The 20,266-nt window shown below is 45.8% G+C and overlaps 5 protein-coding genes across 5 annotated transcripts; 2 read left to right on the top strand and 3 right to left on the bottom strand.

The window, feature by feature from the left end:
• Nucleotides 1-1,034: 1,034 nt before the first annotated feature.
• On the bottom strand, nucleotides 1,035-1,412 carry SERLADRAFT_403602 (uncharacterized protein; the record flags this gene model as incomplete). The annotated part of the gene is made up of 1 exon (XM_007324440.1): nucleotides 1,035-1,412. A coding segment is annotated over one exon (151 nt), but the record flags the coding sequence as incomplete, so codon positions are not given.
• A 196-nt stretch (nucleotides 1,413-1,608) lies between these two features.
• On the bottom strand, nucleotides 1,609-1,791 carry SERLADRAFT_403601 (uncharacterized protein; the record flags this gene model as incomplete). The annotated part of the gene is made up of 1 exon (XM_007324439.1): nucleotides 1,609-1,791. One exon carries the CDS (start codon nucleotides 1,789-1,791, stop codon nucleotides 1,609-1,611), a length of 183 nt encoding a protein of 60 aa, XP_007324501.1.
• Nucleotides 1,792-13,038: 11,247 nt separating this feature from the next.
• On the bottom strand, nucleotides 13,039-14,088 carry SERLADRAFT_443815 (uncharacterized protein; the record flags this gene model as incomplete). The annotated part of the gene is made up of 2 exons (XM_007324438.1): nucleotides 13,039-13,722; nucleotides 14,059-14,088. The coding sequence occupies 2 exons, from the start codon at nucleotides 14,086-14,088 to the stop codon at nucleotides 13,039-13,041; spliced, it is 714 nt and encodes a 237-aa protein (XP_007324500.1).
• Nucleotides 14,089-16,526: 2,438 nt separating this feature from the next.
• On the top strand, nucleotides 16,527-16,688 carry SERLADRAFT_403600 (uncharacterized protein; the record flags this gene model as incomplete). The annotated part of the gene is made up of 1 exon (XM_007324437.1): nucleotides 16,527-16,688. The coding sequence occupies one exon, from the start codon at nucleotides 16,527-16,529 to the stop codon at nucleotides 16,686-16,688; it is 162 nt and encodes a 53-aa protein (XP_007324499.1).
• A 798-nt stretch (nucleotides 16,689-17,486) lies between these two features.
• Nucleotides 17,487-19,416, top strand: SERLADRAFT_412053 (uncharacterized protein; the record flags this gene model as incomplete). Its single annotated transcript, XM_007324436.1, has 6 exons — nucleotides 17,487-17,514; nucleotides 17,581-17,709; nucleotides 17,737-17,859; nucleotides 17,970-18,410; nucleotides 19,124-19,222; nucleotides 19,349-19,416. The coding sequence occupies 6 exons, from the start codon at nucleotides 17,487-17,489 to the stop codon at nucleotides 19,414-19,416; spliced, it is 888 nt and encodes a 295-aa protein (XP_007324498.1).
• Nucleotides 19,417-20,266: the final 850 nt, after the last annotated feature.

The raw sequence follows: 20,266 nt of genomic DNA, 5'->3' as shown, positions 1-20,266 counted from the left end.
AACTACCCACCCACGCTCCAACGCGAGCAACCGATGTTTTGATAGTATATGATGGCAGATCAACGTCATGAAGATGGACCTGTTGCCCTATTTGGACCGGCCGCCGGGGCTTTGCTGATATCAGCAGTGGCACGTGGTAGTCAACGGATTGGCGACGGAAGCGGATAGGAAGTGGTGACATCAGAAAAGGTGGGGGTGCAAATAATATGAGGAGGAGGAGGGTGGAGGTGACGAACAAGTGGATTAGAATGGGGATCCAGAAACGACCGTTGGGTGAGAATAAAAAGGAGAGGAAGGGGCCCATGGTGGGGCTAGGCAAAGGAAGGGGAGTAAGGGAAACGACCAAAGCGAGGGCGCAATGCAATGTGTAGCCAGTGGCGATGCGAAAATTTGCCGAAATGCCGAAATGCGGAAAGTACCGGATGGAAAAGCAAAGGTGAGCATGACTGGATTGCCTAATAGAGGTGATGCTGATCAGCCACAAGTTCAAAAAAGGCAATATTAATTACTATTCCACGTGGCACTGTGCCTGTGTGGCGCAAAGGCGAGTCTTTTGAATATTCGCTTCATTATTGACACCTGTCCATGCTACCAATCAACTTTGGTGCATGACAACGTGAAGGAAATGAGTCATTGGTCCGATGGTATAACTAATGAGTAAAAAGAAATGAGTAGTCCTTAAATGTCCAATAGAGATCGTAACATTACCCCCTTATTCGCTTCGAGTTTCACTGAAATTCGGTACCTTCACCGTCTATATTGTAACTGTTGTCGTAGCTGACGTCTCTGTCAGGCAACAAATACGAAGCTATATAACAAAACACAATGCCTGGTCAAGTCCTTGCTGGAAGGCGGTGAATCAGGGTATGAGGTTGAAGAGTATCAGTATGAGCGCAAATCCAAACTAATATTGAACTAGAGAACAGTACATCAAGTATGTACTTCTTTATATAGTGAATGGCGATGGTCAGACCAATAAAGGGAAGAATTGAGAAAGTGGTCTGACCAGCCAGCTAACCAATAAGAAAAAAGGAGAAGGTGGTCCAATCTATTGTATTTACTAATCGTATGAGAAAATGTATTGGTAAGGGATGTGCAATTGGCTGTATCAGTAAGCCCATGAGAAGGCGCTGACTCACAACCTTCTTCACTTATCAATATTCCTCCGAAGTATTCCCAGACATAGCACTGGATTGTTACTATGTCATTTGGATATCTTCTTGAGGGTCTACAACAAGTCTCCTTTGTTGTAGGTACGATAGGACGTGAGTGTGAATAGAGAATAAGAAGAAAAAGGATAAAAGTAATAAGACACCTGCTGTAATCTCTAGTCCAAGGGCAAGAGGAGTGACAGGGATCGAGTCTGCTAACCACAACATGACGGGAATGTGATAAGAAAACTTGATTCCTCACAATCTCCATGTAATCATTCCATTAGAATCCTATCCTCGTCTTCCCTGCGGATGGGACACCAACTGAAACTATGTCCCGGTGCACAATGGTCACAGTCGGGGCAATAGTAGCTTCGCAATAGTATGTGCGATGATTGCTCCAACCGCAGTTTTGGCAGTATGGAGCGTTGTTACGAACACCTTCATGGTATCTTTGTCAGGTGTTGGATGAGGTGTTGGATTGGGGAGTGGTTGGATTGTCATCTCCCAGGTTGTACGTTCCTGCGTACAACTGATCAATCATGGCTGCGTCGTCATCTACGTTGATTGGGTTGGAGGGAGAGCCAGTCTCAGGCCTGTGCATTGCGCCAGGTGGACTGTCTTTCTGTCCCTTCGACATACGAGACTGCCGTTTTGATGGAGTTCTGGCGGCGGGGATCTGGAGTATCACCTCTTGCCGGCCGCGTCGGGCTCCTTGTCGGTTCGTCAGGCGGCGGGTTTGGGCGTTTGGCACTGGTCGAGGTGGAGATAATGGGGGAGACGGTGGTTTTGGGTTTGACCCAATGGAACGGGGACTGGAGTGGCTCGACACTTGTGAGATTGGGCTGGTTGGGACGGTGGGAATATATTTTTCCTCCGACGGGATGGGCGTAGGTCAACGGGTGATGATGTGGTAAGTGCGCTCCGGGGTAACACTGGTCTGGTCTGGGTGCGACAGGGACCGGAGGGACAAACCGGGTGGAGAAGTACTCGTACAACCATCTCGCTCTATCCGCGTGCAAGCTTTGTTTAGCAATGTCCTCCCGCCTGATTCCAAATATTCCTTTGCTGAGTCCATCTGCCCATTCGAGGAGCTCATCCTCAAGTGTCGTTCCAAAGATTCCAAAACTAACTTTTCCATCCGGAGTGCCCAACAGATACTTGTGAGGAATCAATTTTTCTTATCACATTCTGTAATAACCAAGAGTGATCTACTCCGGCGCACACAGAAACACACTATAGAGAAGATGAAGATGGGGAGTGGTTACCCCTTGAGCTGCAGTGAGTTAGTTGGTATACAACAGAAGGACTCGCTGAGGAGTCTCCTGGATCTATTGGGGTATATATACTACTACAGGTTTATTTGTATATGTGTACTATACAGTTGAAGAAGGCAGTGGCTGATAATGTCATAGGGCCTAGCCCGTATGGCCAGCTCCACTGCGTGAGAGAGTTAAGTCTAAAAATAAAAGGAAGGCAACGCGGCGCTAGAAAGGGAAATGCCGCATGGCAATTAAGGTATAAGGTTAAAGCGGAGAATAAAAGAAAAGGAGATGTCCGGAAATTGTGTTATCGTAACACTACCCCCCTTCTAAGGCTCGACTTCCAGGCGAGACCAGATACCGGAGGTAATGGTAAAATTTTCGGGCATAGGTTGAAAAAGGGAATTAAAAAGTTTGGAATCCATGCTTCTAAGCTTCCTGGGAGCCGAGGGATTTCTAGAATAAAATTCGCGGACAGCGTTGCGGGAGTTTTCCAGATGGGTTTCTGGTTCCCACATTCTGTCCTCGTCTCCATAGCCCTTCCATAGGACCAGGAACTCTAATTTTCCACGCTTCAAGCGTACATCTACCACTCGTTCGACTTCGAACTCTTCTTCACCTTCCTGGGTGACTACTACCGGTCCGGGCCGGTCTATACGCTGTCCCGGCAGCGGCCCCTTGTAGGGTTTCACACGGCTAATGTTTACCGTGGGTACCACCCTCATTCGTTTTGGGAGTTCCAGCTCCACCGCATTAGGTTTGACTTCCTTAATCCGATAAGGGCCAATCCACTTTTCGGTCAGTTTTCTAGACTGCCGGTCTTTTAATTTTAAATGGTCGGTGTCTAACCAGACCAGGTCGCCAACCTTGTAGTCAGGGGCCTTAGAGCATCTACGCTCTGCCCTGTCCTTCATCTGCTCTGCAGTTCTAAATAGCGCCTTGCGCGTTTCGTCCAAGACAGACTTCATGTCCTTTGCCATGTTCCCAGCAGCCTCGTTTTTGCTTTTGCCAGGTTCTACACCTATTCTAGGGAGGTACGATCTAGTAACCTCGAATGGTGCCTTGCCTGTAGCCGACGACTGTTTTATGTTATAAGAGAACTGGGCTATCTTTAGCCACTTGACCCAATCCGTCTGCCTATCATTAATAAATATACGGAGATATTGTTTCAACTCCTGGTTGAGTCTCTCCGTTTGTCCATCGGTTTGCGGATGGAACACCGTGGATAGTTTTGCTTTGATGCCCAGCATCCGACATAATTCTTTCGTAAATTCGCTAGCGAATTGCGGTCCCCTATCGGAAATCACCATCTCTGGTAACCCATGGATGGACCATACGAAATCTTTAAATAGGTCTGCCGTGCCGGCGGCGGTGATGGTTTTATTGGTGGGTATGAATACCACTTCTTTGGAGAAGCGGTCTACTACCACCATTACTGAATCGTACCCGTTTGATTCGGGCAGATCCGTCGTGAAATCTACCGATATATCCTGCCAGGGGCCAGCTGGTATCGGGTTCGGCATGAGTTTACCGGCCGGCGGTTGATGAGAATTCTTGGCCATGGCACATCTCAAACAGGATTTTACGTATTCCTGTACGTCTTTGACCATGCCAGGCCACATGTAGTTTCTGGAGATCAACACCATCGTGCGTTGCCACCCGGGGTGCCCAGCCACTGGAGTGTCGTGATGTCTATCTATTGCCTTGATTCTTGCGGACTCAGGCACATAGATTTTGTCTTTAAAATGAAAGAGCCCGTCTTTCCATAAATAGTTTTCATTGCCGTCAAGGCGCGCCTTTTCCTCTGGGGAGATGTCTTTCCTGAAGTCTTCCAGGAGATCAGAATCTTGCCCGATTCTAACATTGGCAACCCTTGATTGATCTATCAGGGTGACACCTTTGTTGTCATCTTCAATGCCGTTGCCATGATCCTCTCTTCTGGATAAAGCATCCGCTTTCCCCATTGAGCTTCCAGGCTTATGAATTAATTTATAATTAAACCTTGACAAGTACACCGCGTAGCGGGCCTGTCTTCGGTTCAGGTCTCGGGCCGTCATGAAGTACTCTAGGTTCTTATGATCGGTCCAAATTTCAAATTGGTGCCTAGCACCTTCTAAGTAGTGCCGCCAGTGCTCTAAAGCTCTAATGATGGCCAGCATCTCCTTGTCGTAGATTTGATAGTTGCGCTCTGTAGGCGACAAACTATGCGATAAATAGGCGCAAGGCCTCCAAAGATCATCAGGGCATTTGATCGATAAAACAGCCCCAGTGGCGAAGTCAGAAGAGTCGGTTTCTAACCGAAACTCTTTGTCTAACTCAGGAAATGCCAATATGGGCGCTGTTGTGAATGCCTGTTTGAGCTTATCAAAAGCTTCTTGTTCTTTGGCGCCCCAATGCCAAACAAGGTCCTTTTTTGTGAGATCATTCAATGCTCTCGTGATTTTAGCGAAGTCTTCTATAAACCTTCGGTAGAAATTGCCTAAGCCCAGGAAGGCCCTTTACTCCTTTGACGCGAGTAGGTTCTGGCCAATCCAAAATGGCTTGAACTTTCTCAGGGTTCATCCTGATTCCGTTCTGGCCTATGATCATACCAAGGAAGTCTACTTCCTTCACTTTAAAGTTACATTTTTCGGGTTTGACAAATAGGTCCCGTTCCTGTAAGCGTCGAAGGACTTCTTGCACGATCCTGTCGTACTCAACCTCATCGTCCGACTTCGTAAATATTAATAAATCGTCTATGTATATGACAACACAGCTTTCCATATCTGCGAAGATCTCGTTCATCATGCTCTGGAAGGTTGCCAGTGAATTGGTCAACCCAAAGAACATAACAAGGGGTTCGAAAGATCCTCGGTGGCACGTGAACGCGGCCTTCCAAGCATCTTCCTCTTTGATTCGTACATTGTTGTACCCCCATCTGAGATCCATCTTAGTCAGGATTTTGGCACCAGCCAATTTGTCCACTAACTGACTAATTAAAGGTAGCGGATACGCGTTTTTAACCGTGTGCTCATTTACGTAACGATAGTCCATAATCATGCGCTTCTTACCATCCTTTTTAGGAATGAAGAACACCGGGGACGTCATAGGACTTTTGGAAGGTCTGATGTAACCCTTCCTAAGTTGTTCATCTATGAAGCTAGATACCTCGTCTCTTTCGGGAGCAGAGAGCGGTATCATATGTCCCTTCCTTGGTTTGAAGGTGTTTTTCAGATCTATAGCATGGTCCCAAGGCTTAGCCTCTGGGAAGCGCTCTGATTTGTGTTTAGAAAAGACTTTCCAGAAGTCGTGGTACTCGGGAGGTACCAGCCTCTTAATCTCTTCCTCAGGATTTACCTCATCATCGTCATCGTCGATCTTTTCCAAAGATCTGAGCTTGTATATGTGACTAGCGTTTAACTTTTCGAGACGCTCATCGTGACGGACTTGATTAGGTTTACCCAAGTTTACACATTCCTGGGGACAACGTGACAATGTGACAACCCCTGTCTGCCAGTTGATCTCAGGATTGTGTTTAAATAGCCAGGTCCAGCCTAAGATTAAATTAATCTTCCCTAGTTGGGTAGCTTCGGCAGTGACTCGTTCTCTGTGTCCTTGGTATTCGACCACAAAAGAACATTTGTGCGTGATACAGCCACCTGCGTTAAGCGTACCATCAACGTTATAGACGGGAATAGACATTTCTAATTTTACAAGGGGGAGTCCAATTTGCTCCGCCCAGACCTGATCAATGAAGATCCCATTAGCGCCTGAATCAAGCAGTGCGCTCGTCGAGTGTACTTTGCCCCTGGCAAGGTTTTCCACGCCAACGTCTAAACGGATCTCCTTTTGGAATAAATACGTGCGCATCAACACACGTCTTGGGATTTTGGGAAAGGGTGGCTCCAAAGAAGAAGAAGAAATAGGAGAAGAAGGGGAAATCTCAAATGACACATGTTTTTCTATTTTTGTTTTACCAGAATCAAGCACCCTAGTGTTTGTCTCGCCGGGGCCACGCTCCGAGGGAGACACTGGTGCAGCGGTAGTATCATAAATATTACAATTGCAGTTCTTCATACAAGTACAAGCTTCTGATAACAAGTTTAAAAATCTATTTATAAATTGGGAAGCCATCCCCGTCATTCCGTTATTGCTCGTGCAACACCCCGGAGCAGGGGCCACCTTGTTGTGGTTTACTTCATTTCGAGGGGGAGCTAAGGTACCCAAGTGACCTAAGCTCCGAATGCTTTTCCCTGGGCCTTCATTTCATTGACCTGTTGGTCGTAGAAGAAAGCCCGGATTTCGTCGTAGGAACGACCGGCTAATGAGTTAAGCCGATCGTCCGGTTTTTCTGATTCTAGTTGGCGCGCCTGGCGCCCTTGGTTATTTTTTTGTTGGGCGGCCTGCGCCCCTTTTCTGCAATCTCGGGACATGTGTCCCTCTTGGCCGCAATTATAGCAGGCCCCCTTGAATCTGCGCGTCTGTCCTCCCTGGACCGCGCCGATATCCATTGGGGCTCCCTGCCCTGGTTGCAGCCCGAACGGCCTAAACCCGTGAGAATGATTTTGAGTTTGGTTTGATGACCCAGGGCGCCTCTGGGATGTGGTGGTTTGTTTGGTGGACCCGCCACCTTGGTGCATAGCGTAGAGCTCTAGGGCCCTACCGACTCGTCGGACTTCCTCGGCTGCCAGAGCCAGGTCGTCACTTCTTGTATCCTGCAGATAGATCTGCTCCGCAATGCGAGGATTGACATTGCGCTCCAGCAGTTCCACTGCGTGTTCATTACCCAACCCTCCTTGGATGGAGAGGGCCAGGAACCGGGTGACGTAGTCATCCGTCCTCAGGTTTCCCTGTTTGAACGAACAGATTTATTGCCGAGCCCAGTCACGCTCAGCCTGTGGTTTAAAGTATTTTTCGATCTCCTTCTTGAGATCATCCCAGGTGGGCCACACTCCCGCGGTGTAGCACTCCTGCAATCTAACTTGGGCGTATCGACCCACCACAGGTCCTTTTAGCCGAGATAACACCGCAGTGGCTACCTCGAAGTCATCGGCGAATGCGTCCCAATTCGCCTTGACCCAAATTTGGAGCTTGATCCACCATTCGGCGAATCTAGCCCTGTCTCCCTCGAAGGCGCCAGGGTCAGCGACGACTTCGACCTTTTTGTTGAATTTCTTTTCAACCGAGGGGGTTGCTGCAGGGGGATTGGCCTGCATCTCGGCGAGTTGTGAGGTTAACGCCCCAATCTGCGTGCGCATTGCGTGCAGCAGGGCGTTGATGTCTTGGGGGGGAGGAGGTTGCGACAACATGTCGACTTGTTTCTGAGGGTACGTAAAAAGTAGGTAACTGGGGGTCCCCGCTTGCTATCTGCGGATCAACCTCTTCCCAGCTGGATATCGGATCTCAATCTCCGACTACCCACACTATAGTATTTGAAATTTGTATATAAAATGTAATTCGTAGAAACCCTGGTCCGAACGGTTGTCAGGGGGTGGTCCGCTTGTTAAGCTGTCAACCCTTCTCCAGACTGGCGGAGGCAAGTGCCCGGCCCGGTCAGAGGTATTCGAAGAAGAAGTTTTGTATTCTAAAACTAATCAACAGCGGTTCCACACCGACTGCTGAGCTAAGTACTCCCCTTAACGCTGGGGGCCGCGTATTGAAGGTTTGGGTTCTTCTCCCTGAGCACTACAAGGCCGTCGCTAGGAGCGCACCTATCTGCTATTTGGGATATTCCTAACCCTAGCCAATCTCCTTCACCCTGGAGTCCGGGTGCCCAATGGGACTTTTGCACTAACGTGCGAGAGAGTAATGAGAGCGAGTCCTAATGTAACAACCAAGAGTGATCTACTCCGGCGCACACAGAACACACTAAAGTGAAGATGAAGTTTGGGGAGTGGTTACCCCTTGAGCTGCAGTGAGTTAGTTGGTAAACAACAGGAGGACTCGCTGAGGAGTCTCCTGGGTCTATTGGGGTATATATACTACTACAGGTTGTTTGTACATGTGTACTATACAGTTGATGAAGGCAGTGGCCGAATGATGTCATAGGGCCTAGCCCGTATGGCCAGCTCCACTGCGTGAGAGAGTTAAGTCTAAAAGTAAAAGGAAGGCAACGCGGCGCGAGAAAGGGAAATGCCGCGTGGCAATTAAAGTATAAAGTTAAAGCGGAGAATAAAAGAGAAAGGAGATGTCCGGAAATTGTGTTATCGTAACAATACGTCGAAGCTTCCAGAAACAAGACGACGTAGTAAAGAAGAACTTGAAAGAGAAGCCGGATACCTGGAAGATGAAGGATAGGATCGTCTGGATCAAAAGAGAATACGCGACGAGTTCCTACCTGATCCCATTAGCTGACTGCGTATACGTTCCCCAAAACCACGAATTACGGGCGCAAATATTGAAAGATCATCACAATGAAGTTCTGGCTGGACACCCAGGAGAAAGAACAATGTTTGAACGAGTAAACCGAGAGCTCTGGTGGCCGAGTCTTTGTACAGATATCAGACAATATGTACGAGGGTGCGAGAGTTGTCAACGCACCAAGGCACATTGGACAAAGCCTAACGCCCCTCTACACCCAAACCCGATACCAGATTGGCCTTGGCAGATTATCACCACCAATCTCATAGGTGCATTACCGGAGTCCAAGGGCTACACCGCCGTTCAGGTCTTTGTTGACAGATTTAGCAAAATGGCCCATTTTGTCCCTACGTTTGTCACCCTCAACTCTGCTGGTTACGCACATCAACTCCAAGACAATGTAATACGGCTCCACGGAATCCCTGAAAAGATCATCTCGGATCGAGGTCCTCAATTCATGTCTCGATTTACGAAAGACTTTTATGATTTAATGGGCATAACACCAGGCCTTTCTACAGGCTACCACCCTCAAACAGACGGACAGTCCGAACGGATCAACCAGGATCTAGAGCACTACCTCCACGTTTTCATAAATCATCAACAAAATCATTGGGCAGACTGGCTTTCCATCGCTGAGTTTACATACAACAACCATCTCCACACCGCAACAAATCAAACACCTTTCTTTTTGAACTACGGACTACACCCCAGAACAAATATCACAACCACACCATCCCCTCAATCCGCTTCTGCGGCAGAATTTGGCGAACAGATGAAAAAACTCCACGACATCACGAAATCTTCCCTTCTTTTAGCAAATGATAATCTAAGAAAATATTCCGACTGTAAGAAATCCCCCTCCCGGGAATATCAAGTTGGTGATAAAGTCTGGATAGAAGGACACAACATCACAACGGATAGACCAATGAAGAAATTAGACGATAAACGCTTCAGGCCTTTCCAAGTCACCCAAAAAGTTGGACCCTCCGCCTATCAACTCGACATCCCTAAGAGCTGGAAGTCCATTCATCCCGTATTCAACGAAGCTATTCTCTCACCATACCACGCTCCCGAATTCCTCAATCAACCAATTTCCTCGCGACCACCACCCGAGATTGTGGAAGGAATAGACGAATACGAAGTAGAGAGTATAATCGCTTCCAGACCAACTAAACTGAAAGGTAGTAAGCTCGACTACCTAATTCACTGGCATGGTTATCCAGTCTCCAAACGCACTTGGGAACCCGACACCAATCTTACACATGTCGCTAATTTACTTGCCGCTTTCCACAAAATGAATCCCGCCGCCCCTCGGATCATTACTGCTTCTCTTCACTTCCGTCCTTACGAAAACTACACCGCCACTTCTAAATCTCCAATGCTTTTTGACTGGATTACCAACAAGTTCCAGAGTGCCACATCCGGACTCATGAGGACACAAGCCTTATAAAAGGGGAGCTAATGTGAGGAATCGATTTTTCTTATTGCATTCCCGTCATGTCGTGGTTAGCAGACTCGATCCCTGTCACTCCTCTTGCCCTTGGACTAGAGATTACAGCAGGTGTCTTATTACTTTTATCCTTTTTCTTCTTATTCTCTATTCACACTCACGTCCTATCGTACCTACAACAAAGGAGACTTGTTGTAGACCCTCAAGAAGATATCCAAATGACATAGTAACAATCCAGTGCTATGTCTGGGAATACTTCGGAGGAATATTGATAAGTGAAGAAGGTTGTGAGTCAGCGCCTTCTCATGGGCTTACTGATACAGCCAATTGCACATCCCTTACCAATACATTTTCTCATACGATTAGTAAATACAATAGATTGGACCACCTTCTCCTTTTTTCTTATTGGTTAGCTGGCTGGTCAGACCACTTTCTCAATTCTTCCCTTTATTGGTCTGACCATCTCCATTCACTATATAAAGAAGTACATACTTGATGTACTGTTCTCTAGTTCAATATTAGTTTGGATTTGCGCTCATACTGATACTCTTCAACCTCATACCCTGATTCACCGCCTTCCAGCAAGGACTTGACCAGGCATTGTGTTTTGTTATATAGCTTCGTATTTGTTGCCTGACAATACTCAAGTCCTGACTGTTGAGCCACGAATGCTTGTTTTCCAACGAATGTATTGAGTCTATGGCTTTTAGGAGTTCGTCAGCTATGAGGTCTATGGCAAGGAAGGTATGCATGGAAGAAAGAGTGTGATACACATGGGGGCAGCGTTTTTTGGTCTCGTAAAAGAGATAGGTATAGGCGTCTTTTGCCGACATTAATTCTATGGCGTCAGTGACGTCGGCTTGGTTGTGTTGTTGCCCACGGGCAAAAGACACTCGTTCGTCGGCTAGCAAGTTGGCATCGCTGGGTATTGAGTAGGTGGTGATAGGGAAGCCGGTGGAGTTAGAAGTAGACATGTTTTGTGTTGAGAGGCATTGGTTAAATGTTCTTCCGGTTCCCATGAGTTTTCGGAATGAGGGTAATGGCGCCATTTAATCAGGTAGCGGCGCCCGCATTTCCAGGGTTTGTGTCTAAGAATACTTTCTACTTCGTATTCCTCTTCTTCGTTGACCAGGTCAGGTGGTGGTCGGATAAAGTTCAGGCCGTGAGTGTTGGTTTCCGTATACGGTGTGAGAAGGGATGCGTGGAAAACATTGTGTATCTTCCAATGGGGAGGCAGGGATAGTCGGTAGTTCACCGGGGAAATCTTTTCTTGGATGTGGAAAGGTCCAATGCGTTTCATGTTGAACTTCTTGTATTCGGTAGCATTTTCTCGCAGGTTGGTGTTCTCTAACCACACCTTTTGTCCTTTGGAGAATCACGTGAACTTTCCGTTGTTGCGTTTCATCATCTTACTTCTCACGAGTTCGTGTGCTTTTAGGGCGTTTTCCCTTGCCCTAAGTAGTTCAGATAATTGTCTTTCCACTGATGGGACATTTGTGGATCTGTGTTTAGTTGGGATTCCTCGGGGTTCATATCCCATGAGGAGGTAGAATGGTGATTGGTTGTTTGTGGAGTATGGTCTTTGGTTGTGACAGAATTTGGCGGTTGTAAGGTATTTTGCCCAGCTATGTGGTTGGTTCTGGCAAAATATGCGGAGGTAGATCTCCAGTTCTTGATTGGATCGTTCTGTTTGTCCATCTGTCTGGGAATGATACGCAGAGGAGAGTGCAGTTTCAATATTCAGGAGTTTGTGGAGTTCTTTGGATACTTCAGAGGCAAACTGTGGTCCCCTGTCGGATATGAGTTTATCGTGCAATCCGAATCGTTTGAAGATAGAATTGTGAAAGATTCGTGCGGTTTTGAGTGCGTCAATGGTTTTATGACAAGGTGAGAGGATTACCCCCTTACTAAGTCCTTGGTCTACCATGACCATTATACTGTTGTATCCTGAAGATTCTGGTAAATCAGTTATGAAGTCTACGGATAGGTACTTCATTGGTTCTGTGGTTTTTGGGGTCTGGTTTGGGATTAATAGTACGGTGGTGGGATGCGTGTTTACTTTTGCTTGTTGACAAGTTGCGCATCCTTTCACATATTCTTCCACTTGTTTCATCATCCCTGGCCACCAATAGGCCTTTTTGATCAACTGGTAGGTTTTGAGCCTTCCTGGGTGTCCTGCGGACAGGGAATTGTGGCGATCTTTGATGGTCGTCTTTTATTCTTCTACTTCGTCAATCAGTAATTTATTCTGATAAAAGAACTGTCCTTCTTCTTTTCTCCAATCATCTTCCTTCGTTCTTCCTGGATAATTATCGTTTGTGAGCATGGCTTGCTTGATTGTGTTTTTAATTGTTTGTGTGTGATACAGGAACACTGAGGTGGGTATCATTGGTGTGTCATTGTTGTCTCCTTCTGTTTTGACGTATAAATTAGGTCTTCTTGAGAGTGCGTCGGGTACCACCATGTGGGTTCCTGGTACGTGCTCCAAGGTGTAATTGTATTGTAACAACCAAGAGTGATCTACTCTGGCGCACACAGGAACACACTATAGGGAATATGAAGATGGGGAGTGGTTACCCCTTGGGCTGCAGTGAGTTAGTTGGTAAACAACAGGAGGACTCGCTGAGGAGTCTCCTGGATCTATTGGGGTATATATACTACTACAGGTTGTTTGTACATGTGTACTATACAGTTGATGAAGGCAGTGGCTTTGATGATGTCATAGGGCCTAGCCCGTATGGCCAGCTCCACTGCGTGAGAGAGTTAAGTCTAAAAGTAAAAGGAAGGCAACGCGGCGCGAGAAAGGGAAATGCCGCGTGGCAATTAAAGTATAAAGTTAAAGCGGAGAATAAAAGAGAAAGGAGATGTCCGGAAATTGTGTTATCGTAACATGTATTGCAACAGTTCCAGCTGCCATCTTCTTTGTTGTGGTGTGAGTTTCCTGGCTTCTTGCCAGTACGTCAGGTTCTTGTGATCTGTCAGGATTTGGATTGTGTGGGGGCTTCCCAAAGTGTAGATCAGTGGACAATATCCACCTTTGGGCTTTATCTGGGGTTCCATCGAAGTCATCAATTTTCCCGATCATTGTGGGTTTTGGGGCTGCAGCGTTAGACATGGTGTGTGGTGGTGGGATGTGGGATGGAGCAGGTGCGGCGGGGAGTATCTGTGGAGTGGGAGGTGGTATTGGGTCGCCGCTTGCTGCAAACTCTTCAAAGTCATTCTCGTCGTAGAGGTTTTCTACAGTTACTGGGGGATTGTGTTGTGTTGTGGGCAGTAGCTGTGGGTGGCTTCCTGCATAGTACTGTAGCCAACGTGTTCTGGCTTTGTAGAAAGTGTCTGCTTGTTCTCTGGTGTGGAGTCGGGTTACGTCTGGTTGGGGAAAGGGAGGTGGTGCTGCTATCCTTTCTTGTCGGGATGACGTCAGTGGGGTTGCTGTTTGTGGGTTGTCTGAGCTTCCTCTTGCTCTCTGGGATCTGGTTGTTGGTTGTTGCGATGTCTTGTTGACTTTTTCTTCCCAAACCTAAATAGGTGGGACTTCTGGTTAGAATACAATTCTTTTGTTATGCACGAAGTGCTTAACAAAGTCTGAGGGTTTGTCGAGGTTTATAAAGAGACTTATCCAAAGACAAGTTCGAGAACGTAGTTCTGAGTGGAGGTCTTCCAATGAGAGTTGGTCTTCTTCTGAGTAGAAGTCTGATCTTAGGAGTCTAGCTTTGTAAGCGTAAACTGCGTAGAATTGTATTGGAGTATACTACTGCTGTTACATGGTATTTATAATGGAAAGGAATTGGTGATAGGAGTTAGGTCCTATCTAGGGCAGGTCCGTCCGTTGAGGACTAAGTACTATAATAGGTACTGTGAATGCGAGAGGAACGGAAGTATACATGAAGGAAATAAGTCATCGGTCCGATGGTATAACTGATGAGTAAAAAGAAATGAGCAGTCCTTAAATGTTCAATAGAGATCGTAACATCAGCTAGTAGACAAATTGGCTGGTGCCAAGATCTTGACAAAGATGGATCTCAAATGGGGGTACAATAATGTATGAATCAAAGAAGCAGATGCTTGGAAGGCCGCGTTCACGTGCCACCGAGGATCCTTCGAACCCCTTGTTATGTTTTTTGCGTTGACCAACTCACCAGCAACTTTCTAGAGCATGATGAACGAGATTTTTGCGGATATGGAAAACTGTGTCGTCATTTACATTGACAATTTGTTAATGTTTACGAAGTCGGATGATGAGGCTGAGCATGACAGGATTGTGCAAGAAGTCCTTCGACGCTTACAGGAACGGGACCTATTTGTCAAACCCGAAAAATGTAACTTTAAAGTGAAGGAAGTAGACTTCCTTGGTATGATCATAGGCCAGAATGGAATCAGGATGGATCCTGAGAAAGTTCAAGCTATCTTGGATTGGCCAGAACCTACTCGCGTCAAAGTAGTTAGGGCCTTCCTTGGCTTAAGCAATTTCTACCAAAGGTTTATCAAAAACTTTGCAAAAATCACGGGATTGTTGAATGATCTCACAAAAAAGGACATCATTTGGCACTGGGGCATCAAGGAACAAGAAACTTTTGATAAGCTTAAACAGGCATTCACAACAGCGCCCATATTGGCATTTCCTGAGTTAGACAAAGAGTTCCGGTTAGAAACCGACTCTTCTGACTTCGCCACTGGGGCTGTTTTATCGATCAAATGCCCTGATGATCTTTGGAGGCCTTGCGCCTATTTATCGCATAGTTTGTTGCCTACAGAGCGCAACTATCAAATTTACGACAAGGAGATGCTGGCCATCATTAGAGCTTTAGAGCACTGGCGGCACTACTTAGAAGGTGCTAGGCACCAATTTGAAATTTGGACCGATCATAAGAACCTAGAGTACTTCATGACGGCCCGAGACCTGAACCAAAGACAGGCCCGCTATGCGGTGTACTTGTCAAGGTTTAATTATAAATTAATTCATAAGCCGGGAAGCTCAATGGGGAAAGCGGATGCTTTATCCAGAAGAGAGGATCATGCCAATGGCATTGAGGATGATAACAAAGGTGTCACCCTGATAGACCAATCCAGGGTTGCCAATGTTAGAATTGGGCAGGATTCTGATCTTTTGGAAGTCTTCAAGAAAGACATCTCCTCAGAAGAGAAGGCGCGCCTTGATGGCAATGAAAACTATTTATGGGAAGATGGGCTCCTTCATTTTAAAGACAAAATCTATGTGCCTGAGTCCGCAAGGATCAAGGCAATAGATAGACATCATGACACTCCAGTGGCTGGGCACCCTGGGTGGCAACGAACAATGGAGTTGATCTCCAGAAACTACATGTGGCCTGGCATGGTCAAAGACGTACAGGAATACGTAAAATCCTGTCTGAGATGTGCCATGGATAAAAACTCTCATCAACCGCCGGCCGGGAAACTTATGCCGAATCCGATACCAGCCGGTCCCTGGCAAGATATAGCGGTTGATTTCACAACAGATCTACCCGAGTCAGATGGGTATGATTCAATAATGGTGGTAGTAGATCGCTTCTCCAAAGAAGTGGTATTCATACCCACCAATAAAACCATTACCACCGCTGGTACGGCAGATTTATTTAAAGATTTTGTATGGTCTATCCATGGGTTACCAGAAATGGTTATCTCCAATAGAGGGCCCCAATTTGCTAGCAAATTTACAAAAGAGTTATGCCGGATGCTGGGCATCAAACCTAAGTTATCAACGGTGTTCCATCCGGGCCAAGTGGCTAAAGATAGCCCAGTTCTCTTATAATATCAAACAGTCGTCGGCTACAGGAAAGGCACTATTCGAGGTTACTAGATTGTACCTCCCCAGAATGGGTGTAGAGCCTGGTAAAAGCAAGAACAAGGCTGCTAGGAACATGGCCAAAGACATGAAGGCTGTCTTAGACGAAACGCGCAAGGCACTATTCAAAACTGCAGAGCAGATGAAAGACAGGGCAGAGCATAGACGCTCTAAGGCCCCTGACTACAAGGTCGGTGACCTGGTCTGGTTAGATACCGACCATTTAAAGTTAAAAGATTGGCAGTCTAGAAAACTGACCAAAAAATGGATTGGCCCTTAACAGATTAAGGAAGTCAAACCAAACACAGTGGAGCTGGAACTCCCAAAACGAATGAGGGTAGTACCCATGGTCAATATTAGCCGTGTGAAACCCTACAAAGGGCCGCTGCTGGGACAGTGTGTAGACCGGCCCGGACCAGTTGTAGTCACCCAGGAAGGTGAAAAAGAGTTCAAAGTTGAACAGGTGGTGGATGCACGCTTGAAGCATGGCAAATTAGAGTTCCTAGTCCTATGGAAGGGCTATGGAGACGAGGACAGAGCATGGGAACCAGAAGCCTATCTGGACAATTCCTGCAATGCTGTTCGCGAATTTTATTCTAAGAATCCCTCAGCTCCTAGGAAGCTTAGAGGCATGGATTCAAAACTTTTCAATTCCCTTTTTCAAACTATGCCCAAAAATTTAACTACCACCTCCGGTATTTGGTTTCGCCTGGAAGTAGAGCCTTAGAAGGGGGGTAGTGTTACAATAACACAATTTTTGGATCTTTCCTTCTTTTTTCATTCTCCGCTTTAACCTTGTACACTTTAACTTTTACACATGGTGCCACACGGCATTTCCCCTTTTGTTCAAACTCCTCTTTCTCGCACCGCATTGCCTTCTTCTTATTTTAGATACAACTTTCTCACACAGTGGAGCTGGTCATGCGGGCTAGGCCCCATGACATCATCAGCCACTAACTTTATCAACTGTACAGTACATAAGTACAAACACTCTGTATTAGTATATATACCCCAATAGATCCAGGAGACTCCTCAGCGAGTCCTCCTGTTGTTAACCAACAAACTCTCTGCAGCCTAAGGGGTAACCACTTCCCATTCACTACCTTTATAGTGTGTTCCTGTGTGTGCCAGAGTAACTAACTCTTGGTTGTTACAGTACCCCTCTTGGCGATATGGTCGGTCCTAACATTTTCATCGGTTTCTTTGAGCTGTACTGTAGCAGTACCATGGTATTACCACACAGTACTGTACATAGCTACCATACTGGCACTTTGTTGAGTCACAGTGCTAGGAATATCATGTAAACTAAAGATGGACTAGTCCAGGCTCGGGCTACCCTTTTTTTAATCTAGCGAGTCAATCAATCAATGGAAATTTGTTTCATATTTTGTGTCATAATGTCGTGAATGTAAGTGTTCTGCTGGTAGCGGTAACCTCATTCCCTCTCTCTCACAAACTCCTTGCCAGCCCATACAATCCAAATGGATGTCCCTACTGAACAAAACCAAGGTGAGGATAGCTGTGATTTAAAGAAAGACAAGTCAGTAAACTAATCTTTTTTTTGGGGGCTATTAGAGGCACAACCTACCCAGAAGGATCTGTGGGATGTTGTTTTAGCCTTTGAAAAAAGAATCACTGAAAAAAATGCTGAAATCAAGGAAATCATTAGTAAGAGGGATAAGAAACAAAAAGGTGGTGGAGTAGGTATAATGTTTGACTTCTGCCTTGCAGATTCACCAGCTGACAATATGAGCTCACCTGTTGAAGGCTCTTTGAGTATTGCAAAGTCCGAACTTGTTACGCTTAAAAATGGCTGTGAGAGGGCTAAAAAAAAGTTAGAAGCTGCAAAAATAGGTGAGTAAGAGATGATCCATCTGAAGGGTAAATTACTAATGAGTGGACGTAGCAGGGGCCAAGTCTAGGCAGGTAAACACCGCAAGTCTATGCGAGGGATAGTAGCTGAGAGCAAGACAAGGGCGGACCAACCAACAGAGGGAGCGAGGGGACTGGCGGTTGTAGGGGGGGCGGTGGAAGGGGCAAGGAAATTGATACAGAGCCGGGGGAGGTGGACAAGGAGTGTGAAGGAATAGCTGATAATGTAAGCCAGGCTCATGAGGTGGAGACAAGGGAAAGAGCGGACAAGGGCAACAAACACCACAATCTAGACCAAAGTCAAGACAGTCAAGCAGAACAGCAAAGCAAAGTAGAGCATCCTGACCTTCCAGCAAAGTTGGCAAAAGCTGAAGCGGAGCTTGAAAGGATGAGAAAGAAGGTGTTGAAAAAAAAGAGAGGACTGAACAAAGATTCCAATGGCAAGGGAGACAATGAAGACGTTAGAAAAGGTCTGAAGAAAAAGTTCAAAAAGGACGGGACCTACACACCTCGAAAGGACGAGACCCCCAAAGGTAAGTACAAGTCAAAAACAATGCTACCAGTGCTGAATAGTGGTCATAGAGAAGGAGAAGTGTGGACGGCTGGAGATTGAGAAGTTCCTGTTAGTTTTGGTGATTCTGCACCTTTGTGCTACCTATATATTTTCATTCCTTTCTCTATCTATTCTTCTATCATTCACTATTGATTGTGTTCTCTATTATTTCGCCTTTGTGGCTGCTTTGTTTACCTTTGTTTACAAAACTTTGGACAGTACTGCAGAGTCCAATGCTTCCTATTCTCTAGTTACTCACATTGGACTCTAGTTCCAGTCCCTGATTGCTCTCAGCAAGTGGCTAGACACTTCCTTCAAGCTTTGTTCTTAATAGAGTTTTGGGGTCCTGTCCATTTCTCACATATACAAGTAGGGTGTTGCCCATTGTGATATTAGTACAAATATCCACCCAAATTGGGAAGACTACAAGCTCACCGTATCTGCACCTTAGCACCTCCCCTCCTAAGCTTCTGATAACCATGTCTAAAACCAGCAATTCACAAAAAAAGAGCAACAGCCCACTGACTTGTTAACGTCCACGCAAGAATTCCACTAGTACTCAGTCTACCCTGAGTCCTGTGTCCAGTCCCCATGCCAGCTTGAGGGGTGTGAAATCCTCGCTGAAACACATAACTGCACCTCTAGTTAGTCATCTCTTTAGATGTTTTTGATCATATGCTTACCTTTTAGTAGGCCATCCCACTTCAGGTTGGAGCCAATGGTGTTCCATAGAAAACCTGATGATCACTTACCAATTTAGAAACTGGTGGGAATTTTCAAAATTGCAGTGGTGTATGTTCTACTGGGGCTGTAAATTTGCAATCATCATGGCCTTATCATGTGTATATGCTGCTGTATATAGACTCCAAGGTCTTCATTTTGTTTGAATATGTGTTATGTACTCCCTTTTTTTAATAGTTCAAGTAATGCTGCAATGCCTGCTTGGCCAACTTGAATTGTATTATCAGATCAAGGATTATCTGTAGAACAAACTTGAGCGGAAACTGTCATGGTTGGTGCATTAGTCCAAACTCCTTCACCTACCCTACTGGGATGTGACAAAATTTACCATGCTAGATGTTATGCATAACTTGTTTTTAGGTGAATTTCAGCATTACTGTAGGCAGGTGTGGGGTATTGATATCAAAAGCAGTGAAAAAAACCCAAAGAAGATAAAACCTCACAGCCCAAAGCAACAGGCAATTAAAATCAAGAAGGGTCAATGAGGTATCAAGAAGCTGTCATCAAATCTTTGAAACAGCTGCGTAAAGGCTATGTGATGGCTTTTGTTATCCTCAATGAAGTCATAGTAGAGTGAAGTCTGTTCAAAAAAACAGCATATATAAATGCCCTGTTAAACTGGGTGAGACATATTTATGCTGACATCTGAGCACTACTGACTACTTTTCACGCTTTTCATTCCTAGTACTATGAAAATCCAGGCAGAAATATTTGTATACCAATAGTGCTGAATGATGCAACAACCAATTTTGTATTGCAAGGAATGGAACATCCAGACATGTACAAGTTCTGCCTCCCCCTAAGGAGCACCTAAACAAGATCCAGGCAAATATAAAAAATGTGTCATACCCGTCATGGATGGTTCAGCCACCCCATAATTTTGGAAGTCCCAGTCACGGAAAGCTGAAGGTAAATTAGTGGTGTACTGTATGTATTGTGAGCCTTGTCCCATTTCTCATACCAACATGGGGAGTTGCTACTTCAATCAGCAAGGAGAAGTTCCTCCTGCGTAACTTCATTGATCTTGTAATAGCGGTTGAAATCTCTGTCAAACACTTGACATCCTCTACCTGAATCACATTATACAACTTCCAC

Source organism: Serpula lacrymans, assembly GCF_000218685.1.
Source record: "Serpula lacrymans var. lacrymans S7.9 unplaced genomic scaffold SERLAscaffold_19, whole genome shotgun sequence".
Classification (NCBI taxonomy): Eukaryota; Fungi; Basidiomycota; class Agaricomycetes; order Boletales; family Serpulaceae; genus Serpula; species Serpula lacrymans.
Note: the sequence above shows the minus strand (reverse complement) of the source record. Positions and strands in the feature narration are given on the sequence as shown.